Below are 15,186 nucleotides of genomic sequence, written 5' to 3'. Positions count from 1 at the left end.
GAATTGTTCAAAGAAAAGCTGATGGCTCCATTCTATCCAGCTGGAAGATTTTTAACTCTTTTGACCCCACTGTGAAAGTGGGGGTTTAGATATCTGAAGACCAGCTTCTTTATCTATAGGAAACAACATACTGTCCAGTACAGCAATACAGTAAAACACCCGACGCTGCCATCAAAGTTAAGCTATTACTGATTAACAGCTTGGGGGTGAGAGGAATTTCAGAAACGCATTTAAGTGTGTTAGCAATTCAGTTCACCAGTTCTCTTGGAGCTTTCAGAAACCTGACGCTCCTAGAGATGTCCAAATGGGGCATCGAATCGAGTCCAGAGGTCAACCTAACACTGGAAGCTTGCACGCTTCCTGTGTTTCACTGAACGGAGTAAGCCGCAGTTCCTCTCCCTTGTAGTTGTAGAGAAGAATCACTAGATGGAGCCGCACCGTCACAAATCTGATTTATGGCCGCTGCAAGAGTTGCTGCCTCCTACCGCTGTTTGACCTGAAACTGACTCGCTGCAGCACATGCTGATAACTCATCTTCTCAAAGACTGCGATGAAATGCTCTCATTTACAAACGTAAAATGTACACAGAGAAAGTGACAAGATACTGAATGAAAAAAAGCCACCATGAAAGCAACAACACTTACAGCTTTCAGAATCAAATAAATTTTAGAAGTGAACTCAAAGTTTTTTTTATCTGCCGAGACAGATCATATGTCTTACTTTGTTCTGCAAATCAGAAATCACAGCAGACTCCCTTCAGTGAATGGCATGATCAGTTGCTGCAAAAGAAATACAAGAGCTCTGGGGGCAAGTCTTTGTAAATAAACTCTAATACACTAAAAATGCAGTGATAGGCAAACACATTTCCCATAAATACCCTGGTGATATACTTAATCCCACACTTAAGATGTACTTACAAAAGAATCTTTTTCTTCTAACTGCACTGACATTTGTGTCATTTTGTATAGGGAAATAGTTAAAATGCTTTCATCCAAATCTACCAACACACAATTCATCTGGCTTTCTGGAGATAGACTATGTGCCAAAAGGGAATTTCTACCTGCTTTCATCCTACATCTGTGGAGGCCAAGTTGCAACCCAATCCATTCCTATGTATTTCTGGTCTGTGTGCAATGGCACTAATTTCATCTCCCATGGAATGTCAAAATTATAGATCTCCATATTTTGCTTGTTTTCCAAAGCCCAGATCTTACCAATACTTCACAAACTGAAAATCAAATCCCCAGCACATCTCTGAAAGGCACAGAAGCACAAAACAGTCGGCTTTAGGCTGACATTAAAAAACTTACACTATCACTGTTGATTTATAAACCAACTCCCTCAGCAACAGATCCAGCCAGAGAGGAGATCCCCCAGCAAGGCTGTTAAGCAGCGGGCAAGGGCACTGCTCCACCTCACCTGGAAGGTACTGCAGAAGGGGGCTGAAACAGCATTAGAGGAAACCAGGCCTCACTCCCCCTCTCTTGGAGAACCTTCCTTGACCCCTTTCATCTAGAAACACACAAATTTCAAAAATGGTACTTGCTTTTTGACCAGTAATTCTCACACCTCAGCTGCAAAAAAGCGTGTTCTAGGGGAAGGAGAGAGCTCACTTCCTGGGCTAGCTGGAGTACCAAGCCTCTTACGAGCTCACACGACACTTGGGTGTGTTTTAAAACGAAGACTGCCGTGAAGTTGTACCAGAACCAGCCTCTGAGGAGGTGGTTGCACAAATCCCAGGTGCTTTGTCACACCACAACCGAGTATGTCACCGAGAGGAAGGTGACATACCTCCTCCCGCAGGTGACCCACCCTCTCGCCTTCCCAGCCGAGCCCAGCATCGGGCACGCCGGGCCGCGGGGACCGTCAGAGTCACCGAGACGAGCCCTGTGGCCGCGGGGCCACCACCCAGGGCCAGCGCGGCCCCTCCCTCCCGGGGCGGGCGGAGAGACCCGACCCTCCCCGCCCCGCCCCGGGTGTAACCGGGCCGCACTGGGCTGGGCCGGGCCGCCCCATCCCGCCCCATCCCGGGTGTAACCGGGCCGCACTGGGCCGGGCCGCACCGCCCCATCCCGCCCCGCCACGGGTGTAACCGGGCCGCACTGGGCCGGGCCGCACCGCCCCATCCCGCCCCATCCCGGGTGTAACCGGACCGCACTGGGCCGCACCGCCCCGCCCCATCCCGCCCGCCACGGGTGTAACCGGGCCGCACTGGGCCGGGCCGCACCGCCCCATCCCGCCCCGCCACGGGTGTAACCGGGCCGCACTGGGCCGGGCCGCACCGCCCCATCCCGCCCCGCCACGGGTGTAACCGGGCCGCACTGGGCTGGGCCGCACCGCCCCGCCCCATCCCGCCCCGCCACGGGTGTAACCGGGCCGCACAGCTCCTTCCTGCCGCTCGCTCGCTCCCCACGCCAAAATGCCGCTTATCAGCGTCCCCAAAGAAGTGGCTGTCGGGACGGCGATGCTGGGGGTCGCCTTTGCCACGGGTGTGCTCGCAGGTAAGCGGCGCCTCCCAAGCCCTGCTATATTCACAGAGACGTGAAGGCTGAGCCTTCCCGGTGTCCCCAGCGGGGACGGGAAGCGCCCGGGCAGGTCCCTCCCGGGGCGGGCAGGAGACCTCGCCGCGGTGCAGCCCGGCGGCTGTCCCGGGAGCAGACCCCTTGGGCTTTATTTTGCTGAGCTGCGGCAGTAAATACCCCGATGTTCTTAGAGCCCAAGCCGCTCCCTGTAATCCAGCTGCCGCGGTGTGGGGCCAGGCCAAGGTCCGAGCGAAGGCGAGGACGGCTCCCCGCCCGGTCCCCGGCCTGCGTTCGTTTGCTCAGGCCGGGGTGCGGTCCTGGCGCTCAGCATTGTTCTCTGGTAGCAGTTTCGCTTTCACTGCCCCGGGGCAGCGGAAGAACGAGCCCACGATCCAGGAGGGGAAGCAGACTGGTGTTGGGTTTGTAACGGGGGAACTTGATTACTTACACTTTGACTTAAGGCAAGTTGTTGAAATAATCTACATCTCACCGTGATTGTCTGTAAAATAGAACCATTAACAGAAGATAAACCCCTCGAAATAAAAGTGTTCTGTAGATGTGGAAATGAATTTGTTGTGGTCTCTTCAAAATAGCTGGTCCATCTGGTAAAAGAAACGTTGGTAAGGAAAGCTGCAGTCAGTACTGTATTTGAGTGGACATGTACAAATCCTTAAACTTTCAGCACCTACTTTGTTTGCATGCTGGTTTCATGCTAAACAAGCCATTGAGCAATACTACATTTTCCCTGGCTGGAAGGCAGGACAGTGTCATCAGGAGAGCATAGGGTTTGAGAAGACACATCAGCTGATGGGCCTAAAACCTGGCAGCCTCTATTCATCTGCCAGATAAGGACTGAGAAAACTATGTTCATGTTTCTCTCTTTGAATTTTAAGTTTTGATGGGATTAAAGCTCCTGTAAAATTATGGCAGTTTATAACCACCGCATTGGCCACTGAACAACACAGTGCTGAAGCCTTTCTCTTTCAGCTTTAGAGGTCTGGGCTGGACATCTTAGAGGCTAAAAAGGACACAGAAAAAATTATAGTCCGCCTGGTTGTCCAGCTATGTTGTGTTTTCCATTTTCATGGCTATTGTAGAGTGAAGAACTTCTTAACCTTTAGTAATGCTTCAATGCTTACTTTATTTAGAATGGCAATACCTGAAAAGTATAAAAGTGACTATTATTACTTACTTTTTTGTAGGTAAAAGATACCCTTCTTTCATTTTTGGGACCCCGAGTGGTATGATTAGGAAAAACAGTCCTCTCCGGAAATACATACTGGATCACTCCTTGCGGGAACATCCAATTCTAAAGAAGCTGCGTCTGGTCAGTATCGCCCACACCTCATCCTGACCTGCTGGGATCCTGGTCATATTTCCATCCTCCGGCTTATTTGCGTACCCACTAGAGGGGTTTTGTTAACTGGTAATACCCAGACCTTTCAATGTTCAGGGCTATCTACCTACATGGCTGTTTAATAGTATATTACATATTAATTGCCATACATTTTAGACATGTTTTTCTATCCTTGGCTCCTAAGGCCATGTGTTAGGGGTTGCACTTGGTTTGGATTTGAACAGACGACTTCTGTTCACTTTGGTTGGCATATAAGGAGCCTGTAGCTCAGAGACATGATGTCCTCCATCAGGCTCCAGTGTCAGAGATGAGACCAGACATCCTGACGCAGGTTTGAGGTGAGACAAACTGTTCTTACATAAAAGAAATTAAATGTTAACTGCTGGAACAGGTTGGTTGGAATGATCCCTAGTAGAAGAAGGGAAATAGGACATACTTTCCTGTCAGCTGTCATGGCACAGCCCTGCTTTTCTCGTTGCCCATTCTTCAGTGCCTTTCCACCCTGGGATGGGTAGGATGGGCACAGCTTCTCCAGGTTTGCACTGTGTAGCCAGGACTACGTGGTCTGAACTTTTGCAGACATGAACCTAGCAGTTCATTAAAGCATTTTACACATCTTGAAGGAAGTGCATCTATTTGTGTAAATTCACAGAAATAAAGGACTTTGATATTCAAAGTTCCTCTGCAATTCTTTGTTAGTTACAAATATTGCTGAGTTTGCCACAGCCATGGTAACTTTGGAGCATATTACTGCCTTCAATATCCACTGCTTATGACACACATAACATCTTCCTTATAGTTAAATTCAAAACAATTTCTGGCTCATAGATGGAGCACAAAGCCATCTAAAATGAGGAGACAGGGGTATCTGCTTATCCTGGAGTTTCAGTAGGATTTTTTTCTTTAGGATATTGGTTTGGTAGATTTGGTTTTTGTTTGATGCAATGTGTTATATTTTTTCCCTTTTCTAGCTCACTGCTGAACATCCCTGGGGCAGAATGATGGTGTCCTGTGAGCAGGCTCAGCTTATGGCAAATTTGGTCAAACTCATTAAAGCCAAGAAAGTTATTGAAATAGGTAAGAGTGTCACTTTGTAGTAAAAAACTCTTGCCTATCATTCTCCAAATACAGCTGCATTTTAATGTGAAATATCCAAATACAGGAAGGCACTGCATATGTCAGCAAACAGGTGGGCAAACTACAGCGTGAAAAGGAGTGTCTGATTTGCACTTGGTTGCCTCTTTGTCTAACTGTGCATTCAGTGGTTCTGGCATCAGCATGGATGGTTCATCAATTCTGAAGCAATCTGAAAAACTGAGCTAAATAAATCTCTTAAGTCTTCAGCAGTTGCAGGACAGGGTGTATTCTGTCCTTCCTGTATCAATTTCTTGCTAGAAGATATTTTTCTGCACAGGCCCTGTATCAAATCCACTTTGCTTGATGCACCTATATTACCAGGATGTCCTAAAAGCCAGACTGATGCTGAGCAGCCAGGTATGGGTTCCCACCATCTTTATTCTTGGCCTGGCTGTTACAATTCCCTGGTGTTTTGCTGCTCGCTTGGGTTACACATGCAACACCAGACTCTGCCTTGTCTGTCCATGAGCCTTTTGGAAAAAGCTAACATTGAAGTTTGCTAAAAGATGGATTTTAAAAAAAGAAAAAATACATTAAAATGGAAGGAAAAATGAAAAATCTTTATTGTCTCTTAACAAATTGCCATTCTTGATTCCTTTGGGGATTTTATTCCTGAAGAGAGCCCTGTAGTCCTTTTTTCATGATGCAGTAAGTGTTAATGTCTCTTGTGATTTTCCTAGGTGTTTTCACAGGTTATAATGCCTTGAATATGGCACTTGTCCTGCCAGATAATGGCCAAGTTATTGCCTGTGATATAAATGAGGACTATGCCAAAATTGGAAGGCCACTGTGGAGGGAGGTAAGCAGCATCTCCTATACACAGTGGGGGCAGCTGCCCTTACATGTGAAGAGATTTAGGTATTTTAGACTTGCACATTCACATAGAAGTATTCTTACCATTAAAGAAGGCTGATAGAGTTCAGTTTGGGAAGAAAAAAGTGGTGTTTGGAACCTAGAAATAACAGAAAAACTGTCTGAACCCCAGTCACTCCCTGGGTACAGCCACTACTACTAACAGGTTATTTCTTGACCAGTTTTATCAACACTCTCTTCTTTTCCATCTTAGGCAGGAGTAGAGCATAAAATTGACCTGCGGATTAAGCCAGCAATTCAAACACTTGGTAAGTAACCTGAAATAACCAATTGTTTCTCCTTCCCTAGACACAGAAGAGGGATACAATAGTGACAAAATTTAAGACCAAATATGGTTGTGAATGTGATTTTGCTAACAGGGAGGCAGCTTCTCTTATAATAATTAAAAAGTAAAAATCTTAAGGCACTCACAGTTCTCCTGCCTACTAGCAGAGAGAGAGAAAATGCTTGTCCCATGTAGTGGGCAGTACTGCTCACTCACCTGTCCATCACTTTATTTAATCTATCAAGTACTATTGTCAGCTGCTTCTGGGAAAGATGATTAAAATAGATTAGTTAGACAAAGCCGAATTTCTCTTATCTATTGTCCATTCTAAGCAAGTATTCCTTTGTTAAGAGAGAAAGGGTTCCCTGAAAGGGCTGAAGTGCAGAAAAAATTCAGAAGCCAGTATATAATTTAGACTGAATCGTGTTCAGGGAAGTTCAATTTCAGGATGTGCCAAAAGTGTGCAAGGCCATTAGTGAGGCAATGACTTGTCTCATTCAAGGAAAGAGAAAATGTGGAGCAGAAATGCTAAAGTGTAAGTGTTCTGAAAATGCAAGAAATTTTCTGGGATTGTTGGATGCAGGAGGTTTCCAGTAGAGGTGTTTGATGGATCCACTTTCAAATCCATCCTTTCTGAAGAGGCAGGTATAAGCAGTTTGCTGGTATACACACTCCTTGAAGGCTGTCTAACTGCTTTGTCCAGGCATTGCTTTAGACAAAAAGATCTTCTGCTGACAGAGGCTAAGGGCCAGTTACAGGAATGGCAGAGGACCTTAGGAGACAGCAATCACCTTCTCTTCAACTGGCAATTTGGAATTCTCAGTCAGGAAGCCTGTCTAGGAGAACTTAAAACTGAATTCTACTTGTCTTGGCCCAGAGAGGGACTACTTACAGCAATTCTTGCTGTAAGTATCTCTGACAGGGTTTGTTCATGACCTGTGTCATGGCACTTGATCTGCAAGGAGAGATTAACATTTAGAACCTGTTCATAAAGTGAGAAGAATAATCCACTCAAGAAAACAGTTCTCAGCTCAAAAAAAGCTGAAGGTGTAGAGTATGTCCAGTTTCAAAGTGCTTGACTTGTTTTTACTGTACCTTTCAGCAGTCCCAGCTATATCCTTCAGATCTGGAGCTACTCCACAAACTCCTAAGCATGCAGAACTCAGTAACTGTGTGTTTTATGGCATACTTAATGTCTAGATTGGTTTCTGTGGGATAAGCTTTTCTAGTAATTACCTGTGGAGGAATAGGCTGCCTGGTAAAGGCAGCAGAAAACATTTAATGAGAACTTTGACACAAATGGATTACTTCCTCCTACACAGCACTAACCAGGGTATAACAACTCACTTTGTTGCTCATCCAGATGAACTGTTGGCCAATGGAGAAGCGGAAACCTTTGACTTTGCTTTCATTGATGCCGATAAAGAAAACTACAATGAGTACTATGAAAAATGCTTGCACCTTATAAAGAAAGGGGGAATAATAGCTATTGATAATGTAAGTACTGCAGTTCTGGTGGCTATGCACAGGCAGTTACTGCATCTGGCTGTGGGAAAAAGAAAAAAAAGTCACAGTGGAAATCTAGTAATGTGATTTCTGACCTGCAGTTAGGTTGCTAATTGTGACACATTTGTTCCACGTGACACAAAGAAAATTCAACGTAAACTCTTAAAGTAAGCTATATAAAGCACTAATAGAAAACATGGAATTTCTTTTCTTATTTGTTACAGAGAATGCTCTGTATTATTCTGGTTTGTCTTGTAGTGCATGTAAACTATGTACAGTAAGATCAAAAGTAGCACTTGTAATCAGTAACTATTAATAAGTCATCAATTAATTACTTTTACAAGAAACAAAGGACATTAAACTTCAGGCACCTTCAGAGTTATGGTGACAGCCAAATAGGTGCTCTTAAAAAAGCTATATTTAAAGACATAGTTTTTTATTTTGGTTTCAAATCTACAGTAGAGGTACAATTAGCAAGTTCTGTGGCTTCTCAATCCCACTTACTTATGGGAGTTCCATGTCAGAGACCATTAGACATCTGAAATACAACAAATAATATCAATCTCTAAAAAATATAAAATAACTTTTCCAAAGCCTCCTTTGTGGTCCAAGGACCATACTGGAACAAAGGAGGTGCATCATATTTCTTTTTTCAATAGGTCTTTTGGAATGGAAAGGTGCTAAAACCAAGGAAGGATGACTTGGCAGCGCAGAGTATCCACCACCTCAATGAGAAGCTTCTCAGAGATGCGCGTGTCAATATCAGCATGCTCCCAGTGGGGGATGGAGTCACATTAGCATTCAAATTGTAACTCAAGGAAGCCCAGCAGATGGGAAATAGCAAGCAGCATCAAATCATCAGGAAAAATGTAGGTGGAACAGCATCAAAAATTTAATTTAACCTATATCTCCACTGGATAGCATAGCCTGGGAAAGTAAACTTTAGGAACAGCAGGATCCTAAAGGCAGCTAAGCAGAGAAGAGAGATTTATTGAGATCTACTATGGTTTCTTACTTTAATTGTAATAAAGGAAATAAACTTACATTAAATTGTCCTTGTAAGACAGTGGTTGAAAAAATCCCCCTCTATAGATTGTCCAAATGACTCAATACAACAAAGTAATTTTCTGTCCTAGAAGAACCTCTTGAGCAGTGGAATAATCAGTCAGCACCATCAAAAGGAAAAGAAGTGCAGTTTACTAATGCTTATGGCCATAAGAGAAAAATGGATTTTTAATGAAATGACATCAAGGAGATTGCTAGCCTTCTCAGACTAAAAATATTGTAAGTCATTCCTTATCTTTAAAGGGTACTACAGAACAAGCCTCAAAAAGGCATCATGTGAAAAAAATGTTATTTTTAAAAGCTTACTAAAGGACAAAACAGTATTTGCAAATACAATAACTATTCTCTAAAACTTTTATGCACAAGGACTGGATTTCTTTAACCTAGGTAACAATCCAGGTAGATTTTTTTTTTTTTTTTTTCCAGTCAGAATGAGGAAAAGCAAATGGGCAAGAAGTAAACCAAAACAATTCTCCCTCTTTCCTGTGTCTCTCCCCTTACTCCCTCAAAGAAGCAACTTGCTAGTTGCTTGTTTCCTAGAAAGTTGCAAGCGCAGAGTAATGGTGGCAAGCCTATAGAAGGATTATGATTGTATGAGGATGCAATACAGCTGTTAACTGGCTGTTCAAATTATTATTGGAAGCAGAGATTCCCTTCCCTAGGCAGCAGATGGCAAAATTTCAGGCTGTAATTCTTTATTACAGGTAAAAATTGATTAAATAAGAAACTGAAAGTAGGATTTTTCAGACAAAAGCTTCACTGGTAACTGTTTTGGGGGACTGGTAACACTGGAAGTATATGTATAGAGGAAAGAGATCTTCAGTTTTGTTGATGACCTGAAGGAAAGCTGTTATCAGAGCTAAGAGAATCCTTTGTCCATTTGCTTAAACAATGCACTTGAATGACTCGAGCCACTGGGGGACAAAGGTTTCAAGTCTCAGAATGTTTAAAGCTGTCTGCTTGGCTCATACTTTTGAAATTTCAGCTGGGTGGCTTGGGTTCTGGTAAGGGGCAGAAGTTCAGAGCAGAAGTTCAGGCTCTTTCCTGTCACAGACACTGACACAGACACTGCAGTGTAGAGAAATGAAGAAAGGAAGCATTGCCTGATGGCTTCAGAGTAGGGTTATGACTGAGGAGATCTCAATTCTATTTCTGTCACTTCCACTTAAAACACTGATTCAACAAAGCATAACAGGATGTGCTTAAGTACTTTGCTGAATTGAGGACTGACTGCTAAATCCAAGTTTGGGAGAAGGCCAGGACAAGTTGTGTGTTGCCCTTAAATGAGAATCTACATAGGGCATAAAGTTTGCTCAATTCTTCTGAGTACAGATTTACCCTCAGAGCTTCAAACCTCTGCACTTCTCAAATTTCTTCTCTGCATAAAAGAAATAACACCTTATTAAATTCTTAGTGACTCTAACAGCTTTCAGATGGAGTGGCTAAGGGAGTGTACAGGATTATTACACATTTGCATGCTGAGCTTCTGGCCGTGTTCTACTTTACAATTTTACTTTGTCAGTAGATACCGAAAGAATCCTAAGGGTTAAAAACATTAAATGGGACACTTTAACAGCAGGGGCATCTTCTCAAATATTCCTGCTTTCAGAGGCTAGAGGCTGATGAACATGAGCAAGACAGAAGCTGTTAAGAATACTTACCCTGCCCTAAAAGTACCATGATGGCCTTTCCCAAACATGGAGGAGCCATTGGAAAATCAACCACAGACTCTGCAACTGTTTTACAATTTTCCAAGTTGCAAGAATCCTATCAATGAAGGTGAGCCAAAAATGGGCAAGCATCATGAGTATTTTTGCAAGAAACTGTCAAGTAAGAGTTTAGCAACATTTAAAACCAGATTGAAGCACTCATAGTTGATGAAATCAAAAACAACTATTCTTTCTGTAGTGGGTACTGGCAAAGTCCCCATTACTTATGCTAGAGGAAAATCTATCAAGTGCCTGAGGCTGAAGCCATGTGCAGCAGCTAGCTAGCATTTTGCCTTTGCTTTGGACTCTGTTCCATTTTAAATATGCAGATCATAATGTGAGTATTTCATCAAACCTGTCTCCATCCTGATCACCTAATTACCATTAGAAAGAATAGCAATGTGTCCCTAAACTATAGATTGATGAGCCATCTGTAAGCGGAAACAAAGAGCAGAAGGAAGCTTAATTGAATCAAATATTTAGAATGCATACTCTATCTTGTAGTTACTCAGAAACTGGCCTTCTCTTCAGGCTTCTGTCCTGCACATCTGGAATTTATCACCACTAACTGCATTTAATCCTTCAACCTTACCATGAAGTGACTGCTGATAATATATAATTATGGTTTAATTCAAGTGGTGAATCAGCGATGGGGAATTTGTGGGGGCAATGGGAATTCAGACTTCCATTAGCTGATGAGAATGGACCACCCAATATCACAATGCAAGTCTTTGTCTCTTTCTAATGGAGATGCCATGTGTGGAAGCTCATGGGTCTGCTGTGTCTGCTCACCTCTCTCAGGTAATACACCTGCCTGAGCTACTGCTCACACTATAGAGGCTCAGGATTTTCTGCCAACGGAGAGGAGCTGACCCAGGGGCACAGCTGTTGCCCAAACCTTCCCAGCCAGCTGTCCCTGCAGCACCGACATTTCTTCTGCTTGCAGGGGGGGACCCCAGAGGGGCCAACACAGGTGACAAATGTACAGCTGGGACTTGCTCAGAATCAAATGGGGCTGAAGGATGGGTCATGAAACAAAAAACAATAACAACAACAAAATAATTTCCCCTAATGTGGTAACTTCCAGAAGCCACCATGAGAATAAAAGCATGTAATCCTAACTGCTGGTTAGGTATCTGAGTCTCTGCTCCAAAGATAGCACATTCAAAGTGTGGTATGTATGGTATGATATTTACATGGGTGACAGGGAAGGGAACAGAAGACTTTAAAAGAGTAAACTTTGCATCTCTACTAGCTAATTAAATGATCAGGACTGAGACTGGATGCTGAGAAATCTAGAGAGAAGGCTGCCCCCAAAAAAACCAGCTTATTGTCCAAGGATAGACACAGGGCTCAAGGCTCAGTTCTGCATTTTCGATGCTGCAGCTTTTGATCCCACTGGAAAACAGGGGTGGGGGGTGAAGCAGGGAGTATCCTCAGTCTCTCATGTTACTAAAGAAAGTAATGGCCTAAAGAAAAACTGGGCTACTGAGTGTTACATGACTTATAGGCATTTGCTGAACCTGACACTGCTGTCACTCTTTTAACAAACTCAAGTATTTTTAATATATTTTAATTCAGTCATCTTGCACACAGACAGCACTTTCTGTGAATTGCTACTCATGGAAGACAACTGGCAAACTTGTGACAAAGCCCTTAGGATACAGGGAAAGGAACATGAATATAAACCATCTCAACCCTTCCTTTGAGGCATGAGCAGTTCTCAGAAAACTTTGCAGCTCAGATCTGAGGGATATGCTGTATCTCAAGCACTTCAGTCTTGATACTGGAGTGGTAACAGCAGCAAGTGCCATAACTGGCTCATTTTTGATGATGTAGTAGCATGCAGTTGGCTGCATCCCTGCTTATGTTCTGTTTACCACTTGAAGAAACCAATCCTAAATGGTCACAATGGGAGTAAAAAAGCTAAGAGATCAGTACTGTTTAAACAGATTTTTCTCCTTGTGTGCTGGGTTGGGCTGAAGGAGAGTTAATTTTTTTCACAGCAGCTAGTACAGGGCTGTGTTTTGCGTTTGTGCTGGAAACAGTGTAGATGTTCCCCTCACTCCACTGCACCGAGGAACAGGCTGGGGATGCATGAAAAATTGGGAGGAGGGAGAGCCAGGCCATCTGACCCAGACTGACCAAAGGGATATGACATGGCATCATGCTCAGCGTATAAAATGGGAGGAAGAAGGAGGAAAGGGAGACATTCAGAGTGATGGTGTTTGTCTTCCCAAGTTATATATGATGGAGCCCTGCTTTCCTGGGGGTGACTTTCCTGCCTGCAGATGGGAAGTGCTAAATGAATTCCTTGTTTTTACAGCTTTTGCTTTGTTTATTAAACTATCTTTATCTCAGCTTACAAGTTTTCTCAGTTTTTTTCTCTCTCCCATTGCACCAGAGGTAGTGAGGGAGCAGCTGTGTGGGGCTTAGTTGCTAGCTGGGGTTAAACCACAACACCCTACTAGCTGAGATTAATGCAGTTTGGTTTTATCCGTCCCATCTACTGAAAGTGCACTGGTCTCCTCCCTCATGGCACCACCTTGAGGAAGGTAACCATGCTGAGTGGCTCCATCCCTTCTGTCAAAAAACAACCAGACCAGCACAAATAACCTAAAGCATCCCACACACAAAAGATCTGGGCCCATCTCTGAGTGGTTTGCCGCAGGTTTTATTTTATTGCTCATTCCATTTTAATGGGAGAGGCAGCACTATCATGGCCTTCCCAGAATGAAAACATGGAAATCACAAATACAAAAGAGGGGTCTTTTGGGAGGGGATTGCTGGTGATGTCCCAAACAAGTACCAAGCAAGAGAATGACAAAGCTGGTTTTTCCATCTGTGCAAACCTAAGAGTGGCAAATGAGCTTTCTTACCAAATGAGCACTGAAGTTTCTTGAGAGAAGCTTAAAGAAACTTTTGTTTCCTAACTCATCAGTTGCTCTGCTCTCTGGTCTGCCAAGCCTTTTCCCAGGGCTGTGGCATTTCTCTGCTGCTGCATATTGTGCCGATGATTTGCACTAGATGAAAAGGTTCTCCACAAGTATAAAGCATTACCTCTGCATAATTCTAATCACACAAAATTGGTCTCATGCATTTGCAGCTACTCACGGTTTCTAAGTCACCTGTTTTATAATAATTTTTAAAGCAATGTTTTGAAAAAGGAAATGAACAAACATAAAACCTGCAAAAGAGGGAAATTAATGTGGGATTTCAGACAAGTTATTTATCTTCCTTTTTGGCTCAGTGCAATGCTGTAGGGATAAGCACATAACTAGCTGCTTTAATATTTACTCCTATTATAAGAAAAATAAACATTGCTGATAAGTCACTGCTTTCCAGGATTAGATTTCATATTTTAGAGACTGCTTTAAATTAATGCAGAAGCAAACATTATCTTTTCTTCTTATTCATATATTTCCCTAATGAGTTCCAAGCAAATTGTGCCTACTTATATTTTATGATTTTAAATAATTAAAACATTTTATGGAGGCAACTAAAATTCTCCCCAGAGTTAGCAGAAAGATTATTGATTGAACAGATCTCAGGCTACAAGGAAAAAATTATTATTTAGTTTAAAGGCTCATAATTTTATTCCTATTCACCTACTAAAAAAACCAAGAGACTGTGCATTTTTCCAGCAACCTTTTGAGTTATGCTGGGGTAGGGACTTGGGTTATGTTGCTGAGATGAAAGTAGTAACTTTTTGACATTATGAAATTAGATTTCAGAAGATAGTTAATGAGAAAGTGTTATTGCTGCTGTCACAAGTAAATGCAATACCTAAATACTGCACACCCACACAACGCCGCAGCATTCATTACCCAAGATAATGCCTTACTGTACAACACCAAGAATTTTAAGTAAACCCACAAATACGAAATATCAACAGAAGAAATCCACTCTTGGAGAGGACTGGTTCACAGAATACCCGGGCTGTCATTCATTTGGTGTGGCCAGAGAAGTCCATAAGGTTATGGCCCAGATGTCACTGTCCCGTAGCACAACACCCAGCAACAGAAAAGGGGATTCTTCCGTCATGAAAAGAAAAACAAACAAGCCATATCAATGAAAAAAGAACCAAATCAAACAGAGACAAATGCATTTTAAAACAGGTGCAAAGAAACTTCCACAAGAAGGGAAATTAATGTCTGAAAATTCAAATTGAAGTAACAGCTGCAGGTAAAAGTTAGGCTTATTTGTAAGGAACCTCATGTTTGTCTGTGATGTCACCTTGTATCTTTTGTTGTATGGGGTTTTAGGAAGCAAACATTAGTAGTTTGCATTTAAAGGTCAGAAAAGTATGTAACTCCTTGGACTAGTAAAAACCCAAAAACAAGCAAACGAAAAGCAGCAACCAACAAGAAAAGACCCAAAACACCTACAATACTTAGCTCAAGAATGCTGATTTGGAGCATTATTTTTACCCTGCATTGCATGTCCAACCCTTTTGCTTGCAAGAGTGAAATTCACACAGACTGTGGCTCACAACTCGGAGTTTACTTCATAAAGGTAGGTGTTTTTCCACCTGCCTACCAGAAGTCAGTGCTGCTGGTATCTGCTACAAATCAAAACCTGGAAAGCCAAGAAGCAAGAGCAGCTGCAATGAGCAGAACTGGAAAGCTTTGGCAGACAACAGTGGACACCTTTGGATTCAAGCAGAGCTGTAAAGACTACATGGGGTCAGGGAGGGAGTGGGCAATGAGATCTCCCTGCTGCTCTCTATGGAGGTCTGGCAATGTTCAGCTC

The 15,186-nt window shown here is 43.1% G+C and overlaps 1 protein-coding gene and 1 long non-coding RNA gene across 3 annotated transcripts in view; one reads left to right on the top strand and one right to left on the bottom strand.

Moving 5' to 3' along the window:
- LOC111931050 (uncharacterized) overlaps nucleotides 1-2,821 on the bottom strand; it is a 130,893-nt gene extending 128,072 nt beyond the window's left edge. Inside the window, exons 1-4 of the long non-coding RNA XR_015289857.1 lie at nucleotides 2,700-2,821; nucleotides 1,420-1,512; nucleotides 1,061-1,254; nucleotides 721-779 (exon numbers count right to left, since the gene is read on the bottom strand). This is a non-coding gene — a long non-coding RNA (uncharacterized LOC111931050). The remainder of the gene's footprint in view (nucleotides 1-720; nucleotides 780-1,060; nucleotides 1,255-1,419; nucleotides 1,513-2,699) is intronic.
- On the top strand, nucleotides 2,283-12,799 carry COMTD1 (catechol-O-methyltransferase domain containing 1). Of its 2 annotated transcripts, none has more exons than XM_023929381.2 (7): nucleotides 2,283-2,501; nucleotides 3,725-3,849; nucleotides 4,851-4,956; nucleotides 5,697-5,815; nucleotides 6,083-6,137; nucleotides 7,518-7,651; nucleotides 8,320-12,799. In XM_023929381.2, the coding sequence occupies exons 1-7, from the start codon at nucleotides 2,420-2,422 to the stop codon at nucleotides 8,470-8,472; spliced, it is 774 nt and encodes a 257-aa protein (XP_023785149.1). In that variant the 5' UTR covers nucleotides 2,283-2,419; the 3' UTR covers nucleotides 8,473-12,799. The 2 variants fall into 2 exon arrangements, with proteins under 2 accessions (XP_023785149.1, XP_086756011.1); XM_086899885.1 differs by lacking the exon at nucleotides 2,283-2,501 and adding an exon at nucleotides 2,586-2,983.
- The last annotated feature ends 2,387 nt before the right edge of the window (nucleotides 12,800-15,186 follow it).

The sequence above is a fragment of the Cyanistes caeruleus genome, chromosome 8 (assembly GCF_971803275.1).
Source record: "Cyanistes caeruleus chromosome 8, bCyaCae1.hap1.1, whole genome shotgun sequence".
Classification (NCBI taxonomy): Eukaryota; Metazoa; Chordata; class Aves; order Passeriformes; family Paridae; genus Cyanistes; species Cyanistes caeruleus.
This window is presented reverse-complemented; position numbering and strand designations above follow the sequence as displayed.